The sequence below is a fragment of the Tauraco erythrolophus genome, chromosome 10 (genome assembly GCF_009769465.1).
Source record: "Tauraco erythrolophus isolate bTauEry1 chromosome 10, bTauEry1.pri, whole genome shotgun sequence".
NCBI classification, from domain to species: domain Eukaryota; kingdom Metazoa; phylum Chordata; class Aves; order Musophagiformes; family Musophagidae; genus Tauraco; species Tauraco erythrolophus.
In genome coordinates this window covers 10421740-10448960 of record NC_141474.1, presented here as the reverse complement: position 1 = coordinate 10448960, position 27221 = coordinate 10421740, and the positions used below count along the sequence as shown (strand labels likewise).

The 27221-nt window shown below is 40.1% G+C and overlaps 1 protein-coding gene across 1 annotated transcript in view; it reads right to left on the bottom strand.

The window, feature by feature from the left end:
• Positions 1-9169: 9169 nt before the first annotated feature.
• Positions 9170-27221, bottom strand: part of CRB1 (crumbs cell polarity complex component 1) — a 104018-nt gene continuing 85966 nt past the window's right edge. Inside the window, exon 12 of the mRNA XM_086617603.1 lies at positions 9170-9385. Within this exon, the coding sequence (XP_086473729.1) occupies positions 9170-9385 (216 nt within the window). The remainder of the gene's footprint in view (positions 9386-27221) is intronic.

Here is a 27221-nt window from a genome sequence, read left to right as displayed (position 1 = left end):
GCAGAAAGCTGTGGCTACCTGCTCTCCTCATCCTCCCTGCAGACCTTTGTTCAGTTCCGTGCTATCACTGGCTCCACATTCAGTAATACACCATTTTATAGTATTAACAGTTTTCTATTCACTGTTCCTTTTAAGAAAATAACCTGTTAATACAATACCACCTGTTTAGCAATGAGAAGGATTATGTACTTAAAATGTTCAGCTGAATAATACATACAAACATCTGACATTTGGCCTGCTCTGAGAATAGGCGACATGCTTATTTAACGATTTTGAAAATGTTAAAATGGTGGGGTAGAAATTAAAATGTCATCTTAAAATATTTGTATTTAACTTATCTGATTCATTCCTTTTTTACATTTCCCCTTGGCATATTCGAACCGGGGGTCACGGTAGCAGTCTGACACCGCAGATACTTTGAACGATATACTGAACATTGTTGGCATTTCAGCCTAATTAGTTGCATCCTATTTTGTGATTTGTCTTTGGTCCTTTGGGTTGCTGGCCCAGGATTTTTTTTTAACCTTTTTTTTTTATGCTCATCATTGTCTCATTTTAAATGTCAACAGACCAGTACTTGTGTAATTGGTTTTTTCCCCTTACTTCTTTTCTTCCCAGTGTCAGAAAATTTGACAAATGATTTCCTCGTCTCAGGCAGGCTACACAAAAAAAACGGAGCCCAGGACTGAGTGACGAAGACAGGCACATCTAGTCCATGCAGGTCTTGAGCACAGCCACGTATTTTTCTGTCCAGCAGTCACTGTTACTCATGGTTTTGAACCAGAACAGTCTTTTCTTGGTCTGGTTTAATGGCTTGTGCCAGCACTGGGCCACCCTTGAAATGCAAATCCACATCTTTTTTGGGCCCGTTTCTCATACAAAAACCTAATAGAGGCTCTGTGTCCCCAGCTTCAGGTTTAACACAGCTGTCTGTGATCCTGCAATGGATCCCTCTGGAAGAACATGCTTAGGCACTGAGCTGGTTCAGCTGGACATTGAGGTTTTATGCCTATAAGAAGGAAAGTGTCAACCTACTGATTTACTTCAAACAACCCTCACTTGAGACAGTAGTATGCCCAAGGAAATACTTAAATCTCTGGAAGAGCTGGGGTCACCCGCATATGAGGGTGTGGTGCCATAAACCGAGGAAGGAAAGCAGCGCACCTGCGGGCTCCTCTGCTTTGCCTTTTTTCTGCTCTGTCATCAGGGTCTGAGTCAAGGCGACTCCTGGGTATCTGTCTTGGTTGTTGCATCCAAGGCTTGAAACAGCATTCCAACAGTTATGGCGTAGGCAGCCTGAAGGGAGAACCTTGTATTTTTCGCTCTGAAATGATGCCTGGGCTCCTGGCTGGTCTGGAACTGGCTAGCAGCACAGGCGGAGTGTCCCAGCACCGCTGGATGCATGTAACCTGGCGTTTGAGCATTGCTTGCCTGCTTGCTGAGGAGGTGATGATTAGAAGCAGCTAAAGCTGCATTTGATTGTTTAAGCTGTTTTACACTTGGAGTAAAAATAATGTGGAAACACCCCACACGTCTTCCCTGCAGACTTATGCTTTTCTAATCTGCCTGAAGATTGTGAAATTACCTAGGGGTAACACCTGAAATTCTGTTAATACCTTGTTCTAGCTGCACGGAAGACATTAAGTTATTTATTTTGTGGGACAGAAAGCAGCTCTTTAACCTGAGGCTGCCCTACGCTGGGACTGCTTGTGCATGGCAAACGTGCTGCGGTGCCAATAGCTGTCTGTACAGGTGGAAAAGGCTCCCAGCCCAAACGGTCGCCTGTGATGAAGATTGCCGCGCGGAGCCTGCCCTTTTACCTTGCTCGCACTCCTCCAGTGCCTACGTTGCTGTCACAATTTCTGAATTTCTGCTGCCAAGTAAAGTTTAGCGCAGGTGCCGAATGAAACTAAGTGGGTTTAAATTGAAAACACACATTTTTGCCATCGCTCGTTATTGCAATACATGCCAATGAAAATTGCGCTTTTGCTGAAACTACAGGTGAAATCTGAAAGGTCATACACAATTTTGAGCCGAGAAAAATGTCATGCTTTAAACAGTGCCATGAAGAGCATAAAACCAGTTCAAGGGCTGTGTCGTTTTTCTCTGACCAAAAAGATTATTTAAAGTCATGATTTGGACATGTCAGTCTTGCTGGTGTTTGATGATGTTAGATGAATTGCTGGCAAATGTAATTGCTTTGCCACATCATTTCAGGGAAAGAAAAATCACAGCCTGATAAAAGAAGAAATTAAAAGCAACTTTTGTGAAACCAAGTCAAAATACAACGAATTCTCTCAGATTGGTTACTGTATAAAATCTCCAATGTGTTTTTATTCCATAAATATAATTTGAAGGAACATAAACCTAGAAGAATCACCACTGAACTGAGAACCCTATCTGGCCTTCAGGACTCCACCTGTGCCTTGATTCATAATTTATTCTCTGGCTTTTCAATGTGCAAGAAGTCTTCGTGCCTCGTGGCATGCATTATAGATGGAGGAGTTTAGGTTAAAACATGCTTTTACTGCGAGGCATAGGGTATTGCCCGCTCTCCGCATCAAATTCATGTGTGCAATTTAAACAAGATCTTACTCTGCTCCCAATAAATACACACCAGATGTATCTCTCATAAATGTTTGGTTTTGCAGCATCTTGACACATGCCAGTAGTTTGAAGCCTGTGCATGCTTCAGCGGGGCATGAAAGCCCCATCCATTCATTCAACTGTGACGTTTTGCAATAGGCAAAATTTCAGTGTTGTCAGCTACTCACTGTTCAACTTTATTGACTTACAACGTCTAATCTGATGCTCTTTTTCTGAATTGTTTTCAGAGGTGTCAGTTTTCTTTAGCTGAGAGGTGACTGAATAGCAGAGGAAAAGGAACTTGGCCAAAATCCTCTGATCTGTGAGTCCTGACGTTATGTGACATTACACGTGTAAGGTTTGTCCTCCAGGAGACTCGAAGCTTATGTTAAATAAAACATAGTTCGGAAATTTTTGGCTGGATAAAAGACTTAGCTGTCTCTTATCTGGAGTCAAGCTTTCTGCTGTCGGCCTTTATTTATTAGGGCCATTTTTAAAAGTGCATCAACTGTGTTCTTTATTTAATATCATAATTTAGATGATGTTTATTATCAGTTAGCATCTATTTGAACAATAATCACCAGCCAGACTTCAGACACAGACAATGACAATAAATCGTAGCTTAGCTCCTTGTTGACCAAAAAGCTGGATGGGCCAAATGCTTTCTTGCTTCCTCAAGGGCCAGGAGGCACAAGTTTTGGAGACCAGAAGGGAGAGGATTCCCCATTTGAGACCCCTCTGCTGAGAGTGGCCTGTTGTGGCTGGAAAGCTAGCCTGGCATTGTAGCTGTAAGTCATATATCGTCAAGGTTTTGAATCACTCAATTGTACTGAAAAGGAAAAGTAATCATATTTTGTTGAAATAAATAAGAATTCTTGAGCTTTCTTGTGGCATCATGAAACAAATCCTTGGTGGTGGTGGTGTTCGTCTTCTAGAGAATGCAGAAAGGCAATGTTTTCTATTTAAAACCCACAAGGTCAGATCATGATTATCAGTGTTAATTACTTGGGAGAGCAAGGTCTTAGACCATCCAGTTACCAAAATAGTGGCAAAGCATGATTTTCATGGGGTTTGAGGTGTTCCTCGGTGTCAGACTTAAGAGGCACGACTGATTTAAGCAGTGAAATAGACTTCCCCAGAAGTCCCCGTGACACACTTGGATTCAGGGACTCAGCTGCTAAATGACCATCAGGGCAGGGTTGAACATTGCTTAAAGAAGGCCAGTGAAAGTGAAAGAACAGCGTTTTGTCTTACCTGGAGGTATCCTAGGGAGTGCAGCCATGGCAAGCTGGGTTGGAGAGGAGCTTGCAACACAGCTGCAAGCATCTATACAGCTGAGGTCCTCCAAGGAGACCCTTTCAGTTACATCTAGCTGATACCTTTGAAACACTAAGACGCTTGGTTTCTGAGGTTGTTGATCTTTATTGAAAAGTAGCAGAGAAACCGTTGGGTTGACCATAAAGCCCCTTGTGAAAATGGGGCTTAGGCTCTAAGTGAAGAAAATTCTTTCTGCTCTGCTGTTTTTCTGCCTGCACTCATCCACAGTGCTGGAAAGACAGTAGTAATTTAAAAAAAACAAACAACAACAAAAAAGAGCATGAGATTCTCAGCTTGTATAAATTAGCTTCAGTGAAGCTGTATTTATTCATGCCACCTTGGGACCTGGCACAAAACACCTCCCTTTGATGAGCACAGTGCGATCAGTCGGTGTGGATGTTGTCAGAAGATGGTGCAGATTGCAGTGCTGAGGCTGGCAGCCCCGGACCTCAGCACAAAGCATGTTCATCTCGTTTCCAAGTATGGAAAATGTTTCTTGATCACTTGATTCCAAAAGGCGAATTTGCCTTTTTAAACTGCAAATACAGTCCTGGCCTGGAGATAATTTCCCTTGTAAATGCATGATGAAATAATTCCATAAAGCAAAAAATATTAGTTGCATGTGGCTTGATATAAACCTTATTTATTGGTCATTTTGATCCTGTATGCAGCAAAACAGTAATATGAATACACATCTAAGCTATAAACACAGTACATACACACAGAGAAGGAACAGTGAATTTTACATAAGATGGAAAAGGCACATAATGCAGTGATACACTATGATTGTTGGGGGTTAGCCAAATTCCACCTGCAATATTTGTGTTCTGCCTAGTGTAAGTATTGCTGGGACTCTGAAGGTACTCCTCACTGTTTCACAGGCTGGATGTCAACTCTTTCCAAGGGAAAATGGGACTGTGAAAGGGGAGTAAGCTGCTTCATCCTTCCCCTGCTTCTGAGTATCTTCAGAGGGATCTGGTGCAGAGCAGATATGTGCTCTAACTTGGCACCTTCTCTTTCTTTGTAGAAGGCTATTAGACATGAAGAGAAAGTTTAAATGTGTAAGATTTGGGAGCATGTTGTGCATTTGTTTCTTTAATAGATAGGTTGTGAGTCATCATGAATAAATTAGATTACTTTCAGCTTTTGAGTCAAAATAGTGAAATAGATTAAAAAAATGTAATTTTGAAATATTTTAGGTCTTCTGCATGGAGATAACTCTGTATTAGTGGAGGTGCTTTTTGGAAAACTAGAAGCCAATCTTGATATTTTTTTCCTTATAGCAGCACAAATGATCTCCACAACTTTTAGATGTCATTGTTCCTCGCTGAATGTCTGTGCTTCTACACACATTTTGTTATACCCCTGGGCTGAGAAGCAGTAAATAGCTCGACATCTGCTATATCAGTCTTAATCTGCGGTTTATATTTCAGCAAAGGTGGTATTAGACACTCTTCATAATGTATTCTCTTTTGTTTTAACTGTTGTTCCCTGGTTGAGATATGGCCCAGAAGGGTCAGCCTTCCTTACCCTGCATTTCATAGTCACTACAGCATGTTAATATAGTGATGGCTTTGGGATTTTTTTTGTGCTTCTCCAGACTGCTGCGGAGCTTTTCCAGCTGTGGTCTGTCTCCCTGCCTCCTTTGGATGTTACTTTGTTAATTCAGCTTTTCAGAAAGCATATTTAGAGATGATGTTTGTGCCTTTTGGGCTTTTTGTTTTGTTTTGTTTCTTGCAAGATCATAAATAGAGTTTTGAATATTTTGCATTTTAATCCCAATTTGCAATAAATCATGCTCCCTCTAAGTTATCTTACATAGATCTGCCTCAGTAGGTAATTCTTATTTGCTGACTCACCATTGTCCTCCCTCCTGTTCCTATGACCTCGCTGCTATAAAAGCCCCACTTCACCATTGCTGCCTTTGAAACACTGTGATCCAGCTTTTACCTGCACCTTCCTGAAGTGCCATCCACTTTCATTTCCTTTTCTTCTCTCACTTTTGCATGAATTTTCACCACTCTTTATTTTTATCGTTTCCCCTCCACTGAGACTGATGGCAATTGATTATGACTTACTCTAATCTTAGTTTAAAGATTTTTCCCCCGGCTTCTGTCTTCTTGACTTACCTCCTACAAACCACACTCATATTTCACTGTGAGATTTTCCCTTCGTTGTGCTTTTATGAGTGTCTTTTTAACTCTTAAGGCTTTTGTCTTCTCTGCTCGCCCTTTCTCAGTACACGTTCCTGGGTATCTTGCTCAGCCCTATAGATCCTCTGTGTGGCAACACTTTCTCAAATATTTTACTACCTCTGTACAGATTGTTCTTCTACTGTGTCAAAAATTTCGTTCAAAAAGTCAAACCAACCAGAAGAGCAGAATTTCCTTCCAGCCATTCCTTATCCTTCCTCTATCTTTCCCTGTGAACAATAATGCTTTCCTTCAAGTTCATTCTCCACGCAAACTTCCTCCATATTCAACTGCTTTCTCTCTTTAGTTCTTTTTCTTTGAATCATATAATTAGTCTGGAAGGGACCTGCTGAGGTCATTGTGTCCAACCTACTGCTCAAAGAAGGGCGAACTTCCGTTAGATCTTTATTATAACCATCCTCTGAATTGACTTAATTTCTGTTTTTCTTTCTCCATCTCTGCTATTCACTGAGATTTCTATCAAATTTTTTCTCCTTTTAGCTCATACAACCATTATCATCAACCAGAAACCCAAGAATACAAAGCAGGTATGTGGAAACATCTTCTTTGCATCCACTTTACTAGTTCAGTGCTGCTTCTGCTACTTGTGCCCGGTTGGTGCTTCTAGATTCCCTCTGGTTTTCAGAGCTCTCTGTCTCCAAGACCTTCCCAGCGTGCAGCCTTACAGCACTTCTTCTCCACTTACTTATCGCTTGCCCTCTTGTTATCACAGCTTCCTGTGTCTTTGCCTGCTTTGCTGTGTCTGTCTAGAAAGTGACCTTGTCTTTGGGTCTCTCAGAACTTTTTTGGGGTGAGGCTAGAACAATGTGTATAAGAATCTGTACAAGTCACCCTTGCTTTGCCTGTGATCTCTCATCCTCACATGCTGCTCTTTGCTGTCTTGTTTGCTGAGCAATATCTACCTGAAAACTTACAGCCTTTGAGTCAACTTCTTCTTTATTTCCAATATTTTTGTATCTTTCTGGAAATGATCACGCCTAACAAACTTTATGGTATTTTTTATTATGCCTTAGCAGTGTCTCATAGGGCAAATGCTGAGCTAAACCAAGAGTTTCAATTAAAAGCTATTACATCTGTTATTACACAATGCCATGATTCAAACAGATCTTCCCTGAATCTTTGCTCTCTCTTATCTACCATCATATTTTTGATAACTTATTTTTCCATTCGTTCCTTAGTTGGCATTTGAACTCTCTGGATTTAAACTGCAGCTGTACAACGCCGATTGCATTCAAAATAATAAGCTTCAGTAGTAGAGCTGTAAATTGGGCTAGAATAAAATCTGTTGTGGAATTTCACTGTGACTACATTCTGCATTTTTAACTTGGCTTGAATCCTACCATCCACTCCCATTTTCTGTAGTGCCTTGTTTTGAAAGATATCGGTAAGGACTGCAAAAAATCCAGAATGTGCTTACTATCATAGTTACTGCTAATCATCTAGTACAAAAATAAATGTGAGTGACATTGATCTTCAGTAATCCCTTAAGGGGTTCATTCAAAATGAATTATGAATTGATCATTAATTAAAAAGATGAGTTAAACTTGGATACTGACTGTGCATACTCTATTATGCAACTCCTGGAATAACCGTCTGGGGTTTGATGCATATATCTGGGATGTTTCACAACTGCAGGAACATATGAGCTGAACTGCAGGAAGAAAGAAGTGCCATCATGGACTTTCCACTCCATTGCCTCTTTATTGTGAGTTCAGTTTATATGGGAGCCATGTTTATGCTTTAATTTCTTAACTACGTATGAAAATTAACCGCATGAGTTTCTGCTAAAATTTGCTGCTACGTTACAAAAACCTGCTTTGACCTAGGTGTATTTTTGGCACATCCTTTCCTACTAATCATTATGATCATTAAATCTTATGAAGATTTTCAAAAGTCTGTTGCATGACAAGATTTATTCCAAACTTATCCTGTTATTCCATTTCATTTTATGCATTTGTTTCTTTTTCAGCAAAGAGTTGCAGTGCTTTTGCTGCTGAGGTTTACGAGGTAGTTAAATGGGATTATCCTTGTTTTAAAAGAGGAAAATTGAGGCATAAAAATTTATTTGCCCATGATTGTATGAGAAGTCTGAGCTCCAGGAGAAGGACCAAGTCTGTCGTAATTATTTCCAAGCAGTGCTTTACCTGTAGGCCACTTCTGCCTCTTTCCTGGTATTTTCCATGAGCCTTGGGAAACGTTTTTGTGTATGCTTTTTGGCAGCAAATGTATGTTTGCAATGCAAGAAGCAATAGTTTTCTAAAATGGACCATCAGTAAATATTGTAATAAGAAAACTGAGGTAGCGTGGGTGCACAGAGTTTGTTTAGGATGTTTAGTTTCCATGTCTCCTAAGAGGTCAGATTGTGCCCACTGGATATTTTATGACATGGTCTTTTATATTCGGAGGAATATGTGTTTTTGTGGAAAGTGAAATTCTTTTCATTAGAAGGTGGAGGGGCAGCAAGAAAATGAGAGAACTGGAAGCAAGAAAACCACTGAAATTTGAAGCATTTATTTTGGAGAGTTTTCACACTGCTTCGTTTTAATCCCTGATTAACAGACAAAAGTAGATATGCTGAGACACAGCTCTAGAACTTAACCCTTCCATAACAGAATTACAGTGTCTTTATTGTACAGGCTTATTTGATTTCTCTGCATCATCTTCTGCAGCCATGATTGCTAGGTGGTCAAAGGAAAGCACAAACGAGAAGCTGTCACTTGTGTTGCATCTGAGGCAGGCACTTGGTGTGTCCCAGGAGCCATTACTGTCCGTAATGCCTACTGCTGATTATCAAGGCGTGAGTTTCCAGTGCAAATAAAAATTGTCCTTGGATGAGCTGGTCCAAAACAATGAGAAATGGCATTGGTTCACTTAAATGCTAAGAGAATTTTAATGTTATGAAACTTAAAAGGAAAATATTGAAAGTATTGAAAGCTCACAGTCATTGTAATCTTTATAGTGAGCATTCCTGGTGTCAGAATGAAAACGAGCATATCTAACATATGTACACTGTCCCCTTTCAGCCGTCTTCCAGGATGGAGGAGTGCTTTTTTCTAAATCAGTCTTTCCATCGGTGGTGGCTGCACCATGTTCCACATCTCCACCCGGGATCCCTCCTTCTCCTGCCGGCTGGGGCTGTAGGTCCCTTGAGTCGCTCGTTTATTGGCAGCGACGACTGAAACCACAACTGCCAAGAAGAGGATCAATAACAAGGCCAGCGTTACTGAGCCAATGGAGGCGAATATGTTCGAGATCAAGTCAGTTGTCAACTGGAAGGATTGAAATAATCGCAATAAAATTTATGTCAAGAGAATACTGAGACACATTTGAGCTACTGTGGAAGGAAAACAAAAACCATTCTATGGATAAGGCTTTGCATAGATTAGCTACTGCTGAAGCACCGTTTGTTGGTAGAGAAGTACATTAGCCCCTCCAGATTTTGTTTTTTTGGACTCTTCAGAAAATTACACACATGGTGCTGGATATTTAATGTGCAAAGCAGAGCTGGATGAATTTCACGTAATGACCCATTTCATTCGACAGCTTCCTTCCTGCTTGAAAATAACGCCTGAGTTAATATGTCTGTGGACTGTAGTAGTAATCCAGCAATTATTTCTTTAATCACTTCAGTAGTAATCCATTACCCCTAGTTTGGTTGTGAGCACATAACTGCTAGTCTTTGCTACTGCAAGTTAAACATGAGCTATTTTGACTGGATGTACAGTCAGCCATATTTCTGTTTCCCTTGCTGGAGGAGTCAAGTTTACGTGAAGACTTGTACTTATTTACAGTAAGCATATTTTCTATATATATTTTTGTAAAATGTACTACTTCTACAGGCATTCCTGCCAGTAAACTTTTCTACAAGCATGTTTGCATGAAATAAGTGTATAGAGGCTCCACGAGAGTGCAATTGAAATCTATTCAGTGAGGAATTAATCAGTATATTTTCACAAATATGTTTTAAAATATTCATCCAGCTCTTCTTCTGCATGCAGGCTTTGTAGCTTCATCTACAGAAACACGAGCAGTACGGTACAGGATGAATGTAAGGATGCTCTGATTTTTTTTTTTCTGTTTTCATGTGGCAGTGGGAAATGTGATAATGTCAGAAGGCACAGTGCGCATAAACAAATCTGCCAGTTGAAAAGCTTTAAACCAGAGAAATTTTATAGTTGGTAGATGAATGTTTTATATACATCCACGTATGCGCTTTTATGTGTAAAAACAGCTTGTGGTGAGGTAAGCCAATGAAGTGATGTGGTTAGTGTGGAAAAGTGGTCACTGCGGACAGAATGGCCCTAGCAGGAATTGAACTTCTGGGCAGATTCTGCCATCCATCATCTTTTGATTTGTATTATGAGTGACAGCTGAACTACCATACATGAAAGTGTGCTCGAGGCTGAACTTTCAAATCCCAAAATATTTAGAAACAGAAAACAGCAGGTCAAAGCCCATTCCCAGTTAGATACTGCATGTTACAGGGTGTTTTAGTGACCTGCTTACTCGTCATATCTAAGGAAGTGCAATTGCAGTCCTGAGAACCGTGCTGATTTTGCATTCAACCATGGATGTACAGTACATGGAGGCTATTGCTGTGCATACTTTCTTTGGACTCACACCGCTCAGATGACTTTGTGGAAGAACGACAATGCCAGAGGAAAAATGTTAAAGCAATCCTCTTTTTTTCCCTCCCCACCTCCACGCTGATGTAAAAGGTCCTACTATAATAATAAAAGCAAGTTTGGCTCAGGGATTCTCTCTAGGGGACGCATGACCGGCTCGGGTATTTTCCTCTGTCCTTGAGGGCTAAATATATGGTTCCTATGATTTTAAAAACATTTTTTTCCAATAGAAATAATCTAGTGCAGGTGACAGATCACATGACTTCAACCCTGAAGTGAGGTGGCATGAAACATGTTAGTCCATTAAATTGTATTGGATTGGGGAAGGTCATTTGATCTTTAGATGGTCTTACAGATACATTTGGGATCTTAGTTTTTCTGTATACTGTGTTAGACTATATGACCCTTGTTCCTCTTGTCTCAGAGAGGCTGCAAATTTGTAATGGAATTTTTATTCTCAGAAGCTTTTATTTTCCTTGTCTGCTCTGAGAAACTGAGGACCAAGATAGTCCAAGATCTCTGATCCTAGGGCTGAACGGGACATTAGTGATAGAAATTCACTACTGTAGGCAAATGGATGGTATTGCCTGGTGTCTGGTATGTGAAATTTCTAAATTACTCTCCTGTTTTCCAGTCCATACTCTTTCCAGTCCTGTTGTAAGTATGTCGATATCTATGGAGACATTTTCATTTATATCCTTCAAATTAGTTTCATTTCTCAAAGAAAAATTTTATGCAAAGGAATTGGGAAGAAAAAACCCCTGTAACTTGTTAAAATGCAGTCATAAATCTAAACCTCATTCTCAGGTTAAAATCATTGCAACAGTGCTTTTTTTTCATTCTGCAATTGTTACTTTTTACAGAAACCTTACCCATAGCACACCGTAACAATCCACTACACATTTTGTTCCAATTCTTGTTTCTGTTTAGTAACTGTTATTCATTCATTGGATTTGGTTTGGTCAACCAGTGACTTGAACTTGAAAAAACTACTGAAAATTGCCTGCATTGCCTGTATCTGTGTCGATCGAAACACTTCCTCTTGAACTAGTATGTAAAAAAAGTAAGCCCACTGATTAAAATCTAGAGAGCTGTTTTTTTTACCATGATCAGATACATAAGCTAGATTTCTGTGTTTATGTTGCTTCCAAATTCTAACTATAAAAAAGCGGCCTGTATGTCATCTCTTTGGGTGGATTCTATTGATAAAAAAAAAAAAAATCTACTGTTCAAGTGCTGTCCGCTGGTTTATTAGCCCACAGATCGCTGCCTAAGCTTAGAATATAGGTAGCCCCCTTAGCAGTAGCACTGACCTGATAAGAAGAGTTGCCCGAAGGCTCTGCAGTCTGGTCCCATCAAAATCAACTGCTTCTTTAGTAATTAATGGCTGAACAGTTAAATTAATTGGAAAATTTACTGGCTGATCTGGGAAGAAAAATAAATCAGAAAAGTTCTATCCCCATCATCTCGGAGTCCGTTCATCACAGTATTTGGTGATGATGGTAGACTGAAATGGTTGTAATTGATGATCCCAAAAAGAAAAAGAACTGAGCAGCATTTTTAGAAATATAGTGCTGCTGAGAGTGGAAAAAGAAGTTTTCTCTTACTGACCCTACTGTGTATTTTGTGTTATGGTAGGGCGCAGACTTTAAAACAGCAGTTTAAAACTAGAGGTCCCATATCACTGCTTCAGGCTCTTCTGGTAAATCTGCCTGTTGCTTCCACCGTAGATGGATGTAGGGTATGAGCCTCTCTGATGGTTCAGAGAGCAGAGCCCCCCTGACCACCATGGGACTGCTCATGCGTGTAGCTGCTTATCTCGGTGCCCACAGCTGCGTAGCGGGTCACCTGTGGCTGCGAGTCTGTGGAAGTCTCACAGCGCTGGCTGATGAGCAATGCATGACTGAGGTCTCCTTGATTAGCCCACCATACTAAAACATCGCTTTTCAACTTCATATCACACAGGCTGCTATTCACTTCCCTATGTCAGCTCGTTAAGATCTGGTTATTGAACTGACCACTTGGGAGATGGCCACTTACTGTGAATACACAATTTTTTGGTGTGTTTTTATCACAAAACAGTGACAGAGTCCTATGCAAGAGGGGTTCTGTGGCCTAGGGCTTCAAAAGCAAAAGGGGAAAGCTCTGGAAAGGAAAGGACAAAGTGAGGCAAACCTCATCTTGTCTTAGCACAAGCAAAAAAAGCCTCAGGACAGCTAGAAATTTAGGAAAAGAAGCAAGTTACTGAATTTTTTTGCTGAAGACCTTTGCTGTCAGAGAAGACTACGAGACCCCCATACAGTGTGATAGCCTTTCCAGAATAATTCTTACTAATAAATACCACATGGTGGTCACAGCTCTTTCTGAATGTAACTTAGCACTGCTTGTGAGTAACTAAATATATGTAGGGTAACTGAAGGAGAGTTAATTTGCTGACTGGGCAATACCCTAGAGATTTTCATTACACTTTGAGCAGGAGGTTGGACTGGGAGACCTCTTGGGGGCTCTTCCAACCTGGATTATCATATGAGCCTGTTCAAACAGCAGTCAGTGACAGGACAGTTCCTGTGAGAGTTCCCCTGCCCCTAATATACAGTAGCTGCCGGTAAAAGCTGTATCCTTAATGGTAATGGATGCTAATGGCAAGATGATGTCATGTGCCATGGTAATACCCACAAAATGAAGTCTGCTAACATTAGAAGGCCAACCTGCTTCTTGCACGGTATTTTAGGTAACATGTTCTATTTATATGTCTTTGGATGTCAGCTGGAGCAAGATGAATTTATTTTTTGGGGAAAAAAAACCCAAACAAAATAAAAAAACACCAGGAAAAATAAAATATACCTGCATTTAGTTTTCATGTAGTGAATAGCTTCATCTGCTACGACAGGAGGAAAATGCAGGAAGAAAACCTTTTTGACTTTTTTTAAAACGAAGTCTTTTGGCTTTTCACTGGTGGTTTCATTTCAAAGGTGATTAATTTTTTAGTTTTTTCAAATTGTTAAATAAATTGATTTAAAATGTTAGATTAGATAAAATAAATCACTGGATAGAGTGAAAATTCATTGTAGGGCTGGATTTTACTTTACATTTGGTTATTGAAATAAATTAATTGTTCAGCCTCGCTCCTTGATTTGCCTTGCAGATTAACAGTTTGGATAAGGAGGGTCCAGTTCACAAGTCAAAGCTCGGTAGCCTTTATCGATCCAGTATGTCTGCCAAGCGGTTATTTTGTAAGAGTGGAACATTAGGGATTTGCTGGATATGAACATTTCCATGTGCGCCAAAAGTCAAAGGCAAGTGCAATAGCACAAGGGAGCCAGCAAAATACACAGGGCCTCTTCCTCTTGTGTGTTTTTCATCAGCGTGACTTAGGTGGACTTAATCCTGCTTTATGTCGATACGAGGGATAAGAGTTATGGCCACGGACACCAAGGGCTGAGCCAGGCTGGGAGAGAGACGAGGGAGCTGTGGTGCCAGCAGAGCAGTTGCCGTAGGTGTGAGAGAAGTTGCCTGAGCTTCCTCAGGATGCTGCTACCTGGGCATGAGCTTTGCGTGGGAAAGTGGGGCTTGGGCTGAGGGCACGTGTCTTTGGGATGTGAAAAGCATCATGTGCTCTGAAAGCAGAAGTGTGCCCCTGTTGCTGGACATTAAGAATTAATCAGCCTTCATTTCAGCGCTCCCATAGAAATGTGCCTGATTCTGGATGCTTCGCGAGACAGAGACATCAAGACAAGTTTAAAAGACAGGGATTGCCAAACCCTGGAGAATTCCCTTCTCTGCCACGTGTGAGGCTTTCCGGGAATTCTGCAGCTGCTTGTGTGCACTGGAGCTTTTGCTGGCAAAGTCTCCGGATCCCGAGTCCTGACACCACTTGCGAGGTTATCACTTAATTCACGGTAAGAACATCTGATCCACGCTATCCAGATTTACTGCCCCCAAATCAAAACCATTTGGTATAGTAAGGAGGGACGATTGGCTTGAGTGGTCCTAATCCATGTCAGAATTACTTTGAAAGGTTTGGGGGCATATAAGGATAATACTGAGCAGCCGAAGAAAAGCCATTACCTTGATTAAAAAGCCCATAGATGTGCTGAGTTTATTTAATTGAGGATTTACAGCCATCTTATCGGAAATTTTTTCTGTTAAAGACTGAATTCAAATAAGAATCCCAGTTGTTCAAGGAGAAATCCAGTCAGCCAAACACAAATCTATTATAATGAGATGCATCGATAACCTCAGCTTGTGGGAGTACAGTTTATTTTCAACAGCAGTAAAGTGGTCATAAATCTACAGATTGACTTCGTTCCAAAGTAAGTACCTTAAATGAGTGGCACATGAAGTCCCTTTTCTGTTAACTTTTTTTTTTTCACCTTCACGATCAAGTACCTATTGCTCTCCCTCCCATCAGCTGCTCTCTGCCTGCTAAACACCAGCCAGCAGATCCCAAGAGCCATGTTGACCTAGTTGGTGGGCTGCTGAGTTGAACCAATAATCCATTTTGGACTCATTTAGAGAGAAGATTCATGTCCAACTGAGCCAAATTGTGCACAGGCCACTGGAAGTGGCAAATAATTTTTAAATTTATATACGCATCATCTATTTCCTTTAACTGCTTATCCTCTTTATGCTTTATCCTGGTTTCCTTCTTCATGCTGCTGTCCATGTGGGCACTCACCTGTGTTGAGTGTGCTTATACACAGTTATCATTCAGGTACTGGAATAATTTATTCCTTTGGACTCTGTGGCAACAGAGGAGGCAGGACTCAGTGTCTGTCGCACACCTCAGCTCATTTTCCGCTGCTTATCACTAGTGAGGCCACCAACTCCCTTTCCTTCTGCACACCTTACAATTCTTCAGTTTATCTTGTGGGTTTTGTTTATCTCGTGCATTTTCTGTGGCAGTCACGTTGAACAGCCCTTCTTGTCTCTGTGTGTGAAGGAAGTCATTACTGAAAGGCACGATATTTGCTGTACTTCCAACCTGGTGCCTAGCAAGCTTTGGAATTATCCAGTAAGAAAAGTATTTGAATTCTCTGAAACTGAAAAGCAGAAAGCAAGAGAAAATAACTGATCTAGACAGACTGCTGCAGGGTTTTTCTCTAGCTTTGCTTCCTTAATGAATAAGAGCAAGACCGGTTTGTTGAAGGACCAGATTCAGAATTGGAGCCTTGAAATTCTGATGAAGATCTCTGTGGCCTCAAGATGTGACTGCGCCCCCTGCAATCAGCCAGCCTGTAGCTCCAGTGCAGGCTGGCTTGTATTTCCTGCATAGCGGCTCTGGTCACAGGTAGCTTTGCCTTCTGTGTGCCAGGTAACACCCCAAAGTAAGGATGATTTTCTCTCCACATCTTGGGAACTTCTCCCTCTGACACCATGTCCATGGGAGGAGGCTATCTTGTCATCCCTCATCTATCTTTGTAGTCCTCTGAAAATCTGTCTGTACTACATACAGAGTTGAAGAGAGTCCTGAATTTTCATCATTGCAGTTGCTCTTTCTGCTATCAGCCTCCGAGTTGTTTTCCTGATATCTGCAGGGAAAGGCAATCGCTTTGCTGGAGGGCCTGAATGAGACCCCGAGTCCTATACGTACCTCTACAGACATAGCTGAAGATGAAACTTAGGTGACTGCTTCTGATGTAGGAGATCCACAGTATGATATATATAGGCAGCTCACCTTGAAATAAAATGTTTGTAAGTAATCTTTTTTTTTATTTCTCTATTTTCTGGTGGACATCATTGTCTGAATATTTTCTTAAAATGCCTCTGAAGAAATTACATTCACTACCACTTCTATCTAGAATACATTTGTCTATAAAATGTAGTTTGAATAGTTTGTCTTAGTTGAAATGTGACAGTTTGAATGAATTCCTTCCTGGAAAATGTCAACTTTTACTTGTCTGACAATTCTTCTTGAAATCGAAGCGAAATGTAGAGAGAATTAGTGTCAGCAGCTATAATGATAAATTGATTATCTAGATTGACCAGTTATAAATCAGAAAAATTCAATCTCTTTTATGAAGGAAGAATTACACCTTTGGTGTCCTTTGAGAATATGAGGAAGTCGGAGATGATTGAAGTCTAGGATTTAGCTGGGCTTGCAAGGAAAGTGACTCATTAAGAAATGCTGACAGCCTCCCTCCTGACACGTGAAGTCACACTGTTGTGGCACTACAGACGTTAATGAGGAGGTTTGTTCTAATTATAGTGGAGCAAGAAACTGGAGCTAGAGCTCTCTAAAGTGTTGCAACTAAATTGTAAAGCAGACTTTGGTTAAACAGAGATGTTATTCACGTCAGTCTTTATCTTCCAGTCAGATCAGCGTACACAGGCCTCCTTCCCACGTTGGGCTGCAGGACCGTTCGTGGATCATTTGGAAATGGTGCTGTGTTTAAATCAAAACAGTTTGCCCCCTCCTCAGTGCTAGTACTTGCAGTAACGTTCAGCTCAAGTAGCCTTCTATTTACAGTATTAGCCTTTTGCATGTGGCTTTTCAGACTCAGAAGCTCACTTTTAGGAATTCAACTCTAAGGAACACGCTACATACAGTGACTGTAATTTATTTAACTACTTGTAGTATTGATGTCTGACTTACATTAAACATTTAATGAAAGAAGTCTAGCCATGAAAACAGTGGTATTTAGTAAGTCTGAGATGGTCTATCTTAGGCAGAAGAGATAATACTTCTGGTTTTGGCCACTGTACTTTGCATGAGCTCAGCCATGGACCCAACAAAGCCAGAAGTACGTTAAGTAGCCCCTTAAAATCTCCATCAGATATTTGGCAGGATCAATATCTACATGACAGAGTATCAAATGCCTTTTCACTCAGAAAGCAGAGTGTTGGTTATACACAGAGAAGTGATTTGGCTGGCAGTTTGGGAGGTGAGCTCTCATTAAGCTGTGGGCTTTGAGAAAACTCCTTGATAGCGTTTCTGAAGCAACTGCCAGTGCTAAATTTGTAAGTGTGCTCCAGCTCTTTTTAAGATCATCTTGGTGGTGCAGCAAAAATTAAATGTGCAGCTCCGATGTGCTGTTTTGAGATGCCTTTTAAAATTCTATCGACAGCCTCTGGTGTAGGAACTTCACCATCTGCTGCAATCTGAAAGGATAAGAAGGAAAATCTATAGCTGGTGCAAATCCAGGCAAACAATGCCGAGGAGGAGTTTGTTCCATAGCTGCTAAATCGCAGACTAGACAAATGTTTTAGTAAAGGTGTCAGTCTCTGGGGTATAACATCCCTTTCCAGTTTGGGAAATACTTTGGGGTATCATAGAGAGTTATTTTTGTACATGGGTAACAGTGCAGCGTATTGGGTAGCGTTTCTCTATAGGGGATAACTGCATTAACAGCTTCGAGACAGCAGACTTTATATGAATAAATCTTGGTGATGGATAAAAGCCTTATCAGGCAAGCATCTTGCAGGAAGGTACGGATGATATTCAAAATCAAAAGACTGTTGCTGAAAATAGCAGCTTTCTGTCATTGCCCTGCACATAGCTGGGTTGAGTTTACCACCTCCCTATACTTGCCACAGTAGAAATGACTCCTAAAGAGGGATTTGGAAGAACACACAGTAGTGGATTTTTGAGGACATCTACTCCTGTTGTCATGGGAGAGTGAGGTGGGTGGAAGGGGGTCAGTAGATTAAACCCAAAAGCAGAAGAACAGGAAAAGCTGTTACAATACTGAAAATGAGGGCAGGACAGTTCCCGAGGAAAAGAAGTGAAGAGATACTCAGTAGAGAGAAAAAGAGAATTATGAGAAAGAAGAATGAATTTCAAAACTGCTTTCTTCATTGATTGCAAAGGTGTTGAGCAGACCAGCACGTGAAGGATGATGTGATAACATTCACAATGGGGCTGATGGGAATGACAGCGTTTGGATAAAAGAACAAGGCAGGAAATTATGACATAGGCTACCAACAGCCATGCCAAGGGTGAAACTAACCTGTTTCTAACACAAACTTTTGATTTTTCTGAATTTTGCACATATTCTCTCTCTCTCTCTTTCTCTCTTTTCCCATATTTTCTGTATTAGGAAAAATATGAGGAATTTTGCTGAGGTATTGGCAGTCTGAAAGCACAAATCCCACTTAAGTGAATACCTGCATGTTGTTTCTCCTCACTTAGATGTTTCCATGTGCATTGTTTTCACCCGGCATGATTCATGTGTGCGTTATCAATTTCCGCTTACTTTTATAAAGTTGCACAATCCAAATTTTGGGCCCACAACCAGTTGTTCAAAACTACTTTCCAGCACACAAAAGTTGAGGTTAGAGATCTCTTCTTTAATTAGTGATGACAGTGGTAGATGTTCTTTCACTGCTATAATCAGACCTTTGAGAACAACACTAAATACCCATCAAAGACTCACATCACACACAGACACAGCCACCCTCTGTGGGCTCTGGTCCTTGCCTGTGACAGTATGAAGCAGGGTCGTCTATCTGCCCCAGGTTCTGGTTCTCCATAAGAATAAGTGCAACCTGGGCTGAAACTGTCAGTCTGAACTCTTCCCAATTCCTAGGGAAATAAGAAACTGCTCAGTCCAATGGTGCATAATAGGTGGTTCAGTGGTGTACAGTATAGCAGAGACAGTTACAATTCCTGTTTTATTTCGTGATTACCAGGTACTTTCCATCTCTACTTTTCTGCTAATAAGCTAAGCCTACAATCTCAAAGCTGTTCCATGAAATTCTCCTTCCTATTTGGTGCTAAGCTCCTGCAAAACAGCCATGTGTTGCTACCTAGCATTAATATTATGCTGTCAAGTGGTGATGAAGTAAGTTTGACTGTTTCACACTGTCAGACAACAAGGTATCAAGTCAACAGCTAGCCTTTGATGGGTGCAGCACTTCAATTGCAGCCATCTCGTGCTTCCAACTGTAAATATTAATGCTATAAAATAGACCTTTATTGGCTACATAATACTCGCCTTAGCACACTACATGACACTGTCGCATAACTTAGCTAATATATTCCTTGATAAAATTTTGAGTATGTTTTTATCCTCCTGCGTTTTTTTCTAGTAGAAAGTTGATTACTGACAACAAACATCATTACATCTTAGCTTCAGGACAGACTTTAGAAGAGATGCGTACATGAAAATTGTAAATGAAAAAAAAAAAATCTCTGTGAACATCTATGTTGATAACTACTTTCCTGAAACCCTGTTTTAATCTTGATTCAGATGTTTGTTTTGTCACTGAACTCATTGTTTTGTGTGGCTTTTTTCTTTTCGGTGTGCTTGTTGGTAGGAACGTATGAGTCTGTCTCTACCAGTGAACCTTACCTCCATCCTCAGGGATTATTGGATCAAGTACTGCATACCTAACATAATATCTCCTGGCATTCAATGGGTTTGCATCTGAATGTGAACTGGATGAAGCCAGCTCTAATAATTGCTTTTTGGATATCTGCTGAAGATGCAAGTGGTTTATGAAGTGACTTTCTATGTTCTAGTTAGCGCAGTACGTGAGTAATGGTCTCTAAAAATGCATTAGAGATTTCTCTTAACTTTCTACTCCATGCTTTTACCTTACTGCCACCTAAAGATAACTAAAAGAAAATACATTGTACTTCAGATCACAGAGATTTATTCTCACATGTTAGGAATTAATGGCAGCCTTGTCAATGTCTTTATTTTAAGAAGATTTCCTACGCTTTCAGAAGATTTTCTTGAAGATCATACTTCTTAGACATAGGAAAGAAATCTACTGGCTCAACTCACTGAATTTATCTCTGGTGCTCCAAGGCAAGGTATCTTGACTACGAGTGCAGCTCAACTCTGTTTCTAGCCAGATGATTAATTTAGATCTGGGGACTCCTCAATACAGGGTGAAAGTAGCATTCTACAGTGTGTGAAGTCAGGTCAAAATACACCATTATCTGCAGATGTAATCTATTTCTGATACACCCCTCCTTTTGATTCTGCCTTTCTCGGATACCAGAATTGTCCTCTGATGAACAGGCAACCTAAGTGGTTCTTTCTTCTCAACTCCACCCTTGATGCCTTATTTTTTAAATAGTAGCTTTCAGTTTGGAGATCCCCTTTAAAGCAGGCCAATATCCTTCTGTCAGAGAGTGAACTGAAGCATGAAATAGAGACACAACTAGCTTATGACCAGTTAGGCAACCCAAGGTGGAAATGGTAATTGAATATAATCTCTTCATACTGCCTAAACATTGCCTGCACAAATACCTGCGATCAGTCCCTAGCAGTCATACCAGGGCAGGGCAGCCCTGCCCAGGCTCGGACACTCCCACTGGGAATGAAAACTGGCAAGGTCTGGGAGATAGTTCATCCTCTGCCGTAATCCCATTCTGAAGTCCTACAGACCTGAAGCTTTGCTTATCTGCAGTCTTTACTTTTTATACCACAAATAGACTATTTAATTCAACTAATAATTTAATCAGTGATTTCCAAGATGCTTCTCTATGGCTCCAAGTAACTCTTCTGATTGATACTTGCATGCTTCCTTAAAATATTTCCAATCCATAGTTATTTCAAGATCAGGAAGGTAGCCATGAAGTCAATCAAGTTGTATATAATTTTGGCAGAAGTGTCATACACTAGCATTTTCTTCTGGGAAAATACTTTGGCTTCCTCTTTCATCGGTGGTTTTGGGAGAGGATGAAAATAGCGATCACGAGCTAGGGATTTTCAACTCAAAACTTTATCAAAGTCAAAGATGTTGTTTCAGGGTTCTGTGTCCAGGCCAGTTACCCTCCGACCAGCCTGTGCGTCAGGCCTGAGTGCTTCTTCAGGGGAGGGGGAGTAGCTGGGTATTGAAGGAAAATATTGCTTCCATGCGAGCTCCATCTAGAGAACTTCACTGTTTCAAACACAGCAGCAGGTTTATTTACGCTTTAGCATAGATTTTTGGTCTCTCTCTCTTCAGTTCCTAGTAAAGGACAAAATAATAACACTTCTATACCTTACAGATGTGCAACAAGTATTCACTTAAAATAATGACCAAATGAAATTTTCCTGGCTCTGATCTAGTTTCTGTGAGTTACACTCTGAAGAGCTACTGGCATAGCAAGTTTAGGTCCAGTACCCAAGATCCCAGTCCAGTACCCACTGGCAATAAAGAGAAACCTTTCTGTTTATTTCAGTAATGTATAAATTAGACCTCAAACTATTTATGTGCTTGAGAATCTCCAAAATCCCTACCCTAGAATTTCACAGGGCCCAACCAAAGTTGTCTGCAGTGGTGCAAAATCTGCTAGTATTAAACAATTACAAAGGTTTGTAAAGCTGCTGATTTTCCTGTCCTTTCCACTGAATTACAGCAGTATCACTTTTTTTTTTTTTTTTTTTTCAATGCTCTTATTCTTATTGAAAAGTGAATAATCTTTTCTAGCAAATATTGTCTGAATAAATTTAAGGACTGTTGTATTTGCTGCACAGTTGGTTTGGTACAAAGCTCAGATAACAAGCTCTGCCTCTCATTTAAGTGGTTCTGTGTATCAAAACAGATAAGTGTTCCTGATCATTTGAAACCAAACTATTTTTCAGATCCTCAAGAAAAGGAATTCTTTTTATTACTTTTTAGTGGAAAAATATTCTATAGGCTTAGTAAAGTATGCAAAGGTTTTTCAGACATTATTAGGAATGGAATTTCATAACAAGAAATGAAAAATACCCTGCATAAGAATGTACTCTACAGGCAGAGTTCTTCAAGAGATACGTAGGCAGCCCTGTTTTATCGGGAAACAACATAATTTCATGGAACTTTGATAATAATCTTAAGCATATGATTAGTTCCTGAGACATTGACACTAACCTACAAGATGCATTGGTTATGCTGAGCTATTATGTCCACAGCATTCAGGAGCTATAGCACTGTCACTGTCTAAATAAAGTAGTGGTTGGAATTGAGGACCATGATTCTTGTTCAGGCACTTGAATAATGTGGTTAGATTGGCTTAATCAGTAATACCTGGGAAATCTCCATAGTTACCCTTATCTGGCATCCTTTATATATATAAACACATCTAAGGCGTGGCTAACTCTGTTCTTTCTAATTGCAATGGTGGTGAACGAGCTTCCTCTGAGGCCACATTGGTCCTGATCTGTCAATAAATTCCATGTAAATCCTCACACCCAGTTTCTGTTCTGTTAATTTTAGCGACAAGGACAAACATTGAATCCTGAGAGAGTGCTGGTGCCATGCACTTGATACAAGTTATCTTTTCCAATGTGAACTCCTTAACTTCTGCCCAGTTTCTTCTTTTCCTTTTCCTTTTTTTTTTCTCTTCCTCCTCTTCCTCCTCTTCCTCCTCTTCCTCCTCTTCCTCCTCTTCCTCCTCTTCCTCCTCTTCCTCCTCTTCCTCCTCTTCCTCCTCTTCCTCCTCTTCCTCCTCTTCCTCCTTTTCCCTCAGGTGAAAGCCCAAACTATATTTTTCAGCTTGAAAGTGAGGTTGGAGTTTTCTTTTGTTTAGAAACCTTTGGTCAATTAGGTTATTTGAAATGTATGGATTTAAAACATATTTATGGTCTGGTTTCAGTCAGTATTCAGTCAAGCTGGTAAGTGAATAAAAAGCATCTTACTGGGTGAAAGTGGAACCCCTAGGTGACTAATGCCTGCTGTTGGGATATCACTCCTGTTTTGCTATTCTCTAATAAATATCCCTATTTTTTTAAAAAACAAAGTTTCAAAAACTTACCACTGAACATAACTTCATTTCCATTTTCAGTGGAAAACTGACACCAAAATGCAAACAAAAGACTTTTCAATACTTGGAGAAAGGTAATTTTCTCATCAGTTGTACTTTAAGAAACAAAATAAATGCAAATATGCAAAGTTTCAGCATTAGATCATAGCAATAGCCAGAAATACCAGAATTACCAAAAATTTTTTTTTGTGCTTGGATAGTCCTTAGGATGAGATCAGAGTTACACTTTTTATTTACAGAGATAACTGGAGGACAGAAGTATTTGTTCCTGCTCTTACAAAACAAAAAAAAAAAAGTAAAAAAAGGTATTATTTTTTATATTTATGAGTTAATTGTCTTAAAGCAACTTTCAGAACACCTTCCCTCAGTACTAAGCCTGTTGTGCTATTTGAAGATAGAAAAAAATAAGTAAAAGAGAAAAGAACATGAAGTCTCATGAACCATATGAGAAAAAAGATGTAAAATTTAGTATCTGAACAATGCAGACATGGAGTGCATGAACGTGTTATAAAGTGAGCAATGACTGAAGTAAATGCCCATGTGATGTGAATGTGAGTCTACAGGGAAAACATCAGAAGGTGAGAAAAAGGAAAACAATGGCATTGCAACATAAAGGATGGTGTACAGACAAAATGTGTTAGTTTGAATACTAAATGTGTTATGTGAATACCGTGCTTGAGCTGATTCCTATACTGCAGAGCGTTTTGCTGTCACATGTCATCTGGGCTCCCTTTTCTGCTTATGTTTACCATGCACATTAAATATTCAACTGCTTTTCACTGATGCATGCAGTAATGCTGGCCTTGTGAGGAGCTTTCCTGTCTTTCCCAGCTAAGACACATCAGATAACCTTATTGGCTTTGCATCCTAATCTTTCTGTACCTTATGTTATGACACATATTAACTGTGTTTCTTGCAATATCCTTTTAGAAGTTTTAGTTAAATCCTGTGTTTTAAATACAGACTAATAGAAAATAGCAAAGGAAATCAAGGGGCAGTTCTGCTCTGAAAAACTACTGTACAAATGGCATTGTGACATTTCCAATGAATTCCAGAGCAGAGCTGCTCATTTTACAAATCTAAAGATGTTTCTTCTTACCCCCCATTTGACCTGGCACGGGAATAAAGCTGGGGTCTCTCTGGCTCCTACCATCAGTGGTAACGATTCTGCCATGTTTGGTGATCTACAGCCGTGCGAATGACATGAAAACAAATAAATTCCAGCTTTTTCCCGCTCAGTTACGCTGACTCTGCTAGGCTCATAAAAATAGTAAAAACTTACTTCCATCCATGAAATAATATAATTTCAATAACCTACATCAAACTGTAACAAGTTTACCTGTGCTGTATGCTCCTTTTCTCCATATAGTTGACATGATGAGGGTTTCCTCGAAGTAAGGTACTACAGAGAATAAATCAGAACTACCAGGGAGTACCCTTTGTGCTTCCAGCAGCAGCCTTACAGAATGTAGGTTATATAGACCAGACTGCTTATTTCCTTCCTGCAGTCTGCTCCCTGTCTAGATCTTAGGAGCATCAGGAAAGCTGATAGGTGAGAATTGGCTTCTGCTCATTGACAGTTATCCTAACCCATGGCTTGCTCCCTGCTTGGCAAAGCAAGCCAGCAGGAATGTGTCATGGGCTGGCTACACTGACCGTGGTTGCAGGAGGCTGAGGGCATCACTTCTGAACAGGGGTTCAGTCCTCTCTCCTTTGGTCCTCAAGTACCACAGGCTTCAGTATGTTTTTAGAGCATGTAAATGAGTGGTTTTAAATATCTCTGATTTCATGTGGTTATATTGCTGTGAGGCAAGGACCTCAAACACAGTGGAGGTAGCTGCACAGGACAGGAATTTCAGAAAAATGGTTTAATTTTGAAAATATTTTCCTGTACACACTAGTCTTTCTCAACAGGTTGCAAGAGCACTGGAGAAGACAAAAGCCACAGTAGATACAAATGTACTCACTTACTAAGACATCAATCTGATGCTTCCCAATGGCTTGACCCAATCTTGCTGCCTGGAGTCACAGGTTGTTCAACCACACCATATGAGGGGAACCTGGAGCTGACTTTCACGTGTGGTGAGCCCCTCTCTTCACTCTCTGTGGGTTATGACAGCTGAGATAAGCTTTTCAGTGACCCAGAGCACCCACAGCTCCTCAGCTGCTGCTGTGGAGGAGCAGGAGGTGAGCGTCTTGTCTGAAAATCAGGGTGGTAGCACTTCTCAGTTTCAGTTGACTTACCCAGCTTTACTTCTTCATTTTACCACACTCCTGAGGCTGGCAGCTGACAATTATTGTCTTAGTGTTGTCAACACTGAGCATTCAACCTTAGACTAAGAAGAAAAATTATTATATTGCCTTAAAATAATCATATTTGAATATAAAAATGTTTTATAAAAATTCTATGTTGTATTTTTGCCCTTCTATGGCTCTTACATTCTTCTCCAAGCTTGGGAGGGCTAGCAACTTACTGCTTTCATGGAGGCTGAAATCTGGAGCCTTAATACCAGCCATCTAGGGCAGAATCATTTGTTCAGATTGAAGGTGTTGACAATATTGCTACCTTAGTTTCACTAATGAACAAACTTTGAAGTATGGAAGTGTCCTAACCATCTGCAGTAGGAAAGAGTGTAAATTCAGGACATGAACAAATCTATACTGATAACAAAGAGAACAAAGCTCTTTCACCAAATACTTTCCCTTACAAGTGTGTAAATTTCTCCTTGGGGATGTTTTTAATGTTTTTTGCATTTGAAGAAGCGGAATGCTAATGCTGCTCTTGCACTCCACCTCCTAATATTTAAGAATTTTTCTGGTGGAAAGAGGAGGTGAAACATTGTTTTTTTCTTTTCAAACAATATCCTGAATTGTTTTGCAACCTCAATACATAGACTGATGAAAGTACTGGCTCAGAAGTGTTGCTGTAAGAAGACTAACTTGCATGGCTGTATTTGCCACTATAGTGCTCTATAGGTCTTGAAAACAAAATATTGTTTATATTTCTCTGTATAATGGCAAGATAGAGGTATACATGAGCAAGACAAACAGGTAAAGCCATAGTGAGATTGAGGGAAAATGGTATCGTTACATTGCTGATGTTCACATCTTTTAGTCAAATGATAATTATCCATTAATAGCCTCATAAGTATGAATATGTAAATAGCTATGGAATGCATTATTCATGGATCACCAGGCATTAATTATTGTAATTAAGTATCATTTGCTACGTTCATATTACTAACCCTTGCAGTTAATGAATACATTAGCTAATCGCTGTAGAGCAGATTCAATCAAAATTCTGTGTGTCTGTGCTATGGAAGCCTGAGAGAATTTTATTGAATTTAGATTCAATATTGAACATATCTTACATGCTTATCAGTGTATTTTTAATAACGTTAAATATGAGTCATAACCTCCAGTGCATGATGCTTGTCCTTGCGCCCAGGAGGACAAAATGGTACCAGCTGGAAGAGGATATGAAAGCAACAATGGTGCACACCAGAGCACATAGCAGGAGATAAATTGAGCAAAACTTTAATTCTGGGACAGGAAATCCACCACCACTTTCAAGTTTCATGTATATTCACATGTACAATAGGAGAGAATATGCTTTGTGAGGAAGTGCTGTCCCAAAGACACAGCTTATGATAATGTTCAGGAAACAATTTCAAAGAACAGACTGAGCCCTTTGCCAGTTGGTACAGGGACACGTCTGCCTTTTGCTGGCACAAGCAGAATGCAGCACTAGCAGGATGTGCTCTTGAGGCTAATGGGGCCTTAGGGCATTTTTGAAAC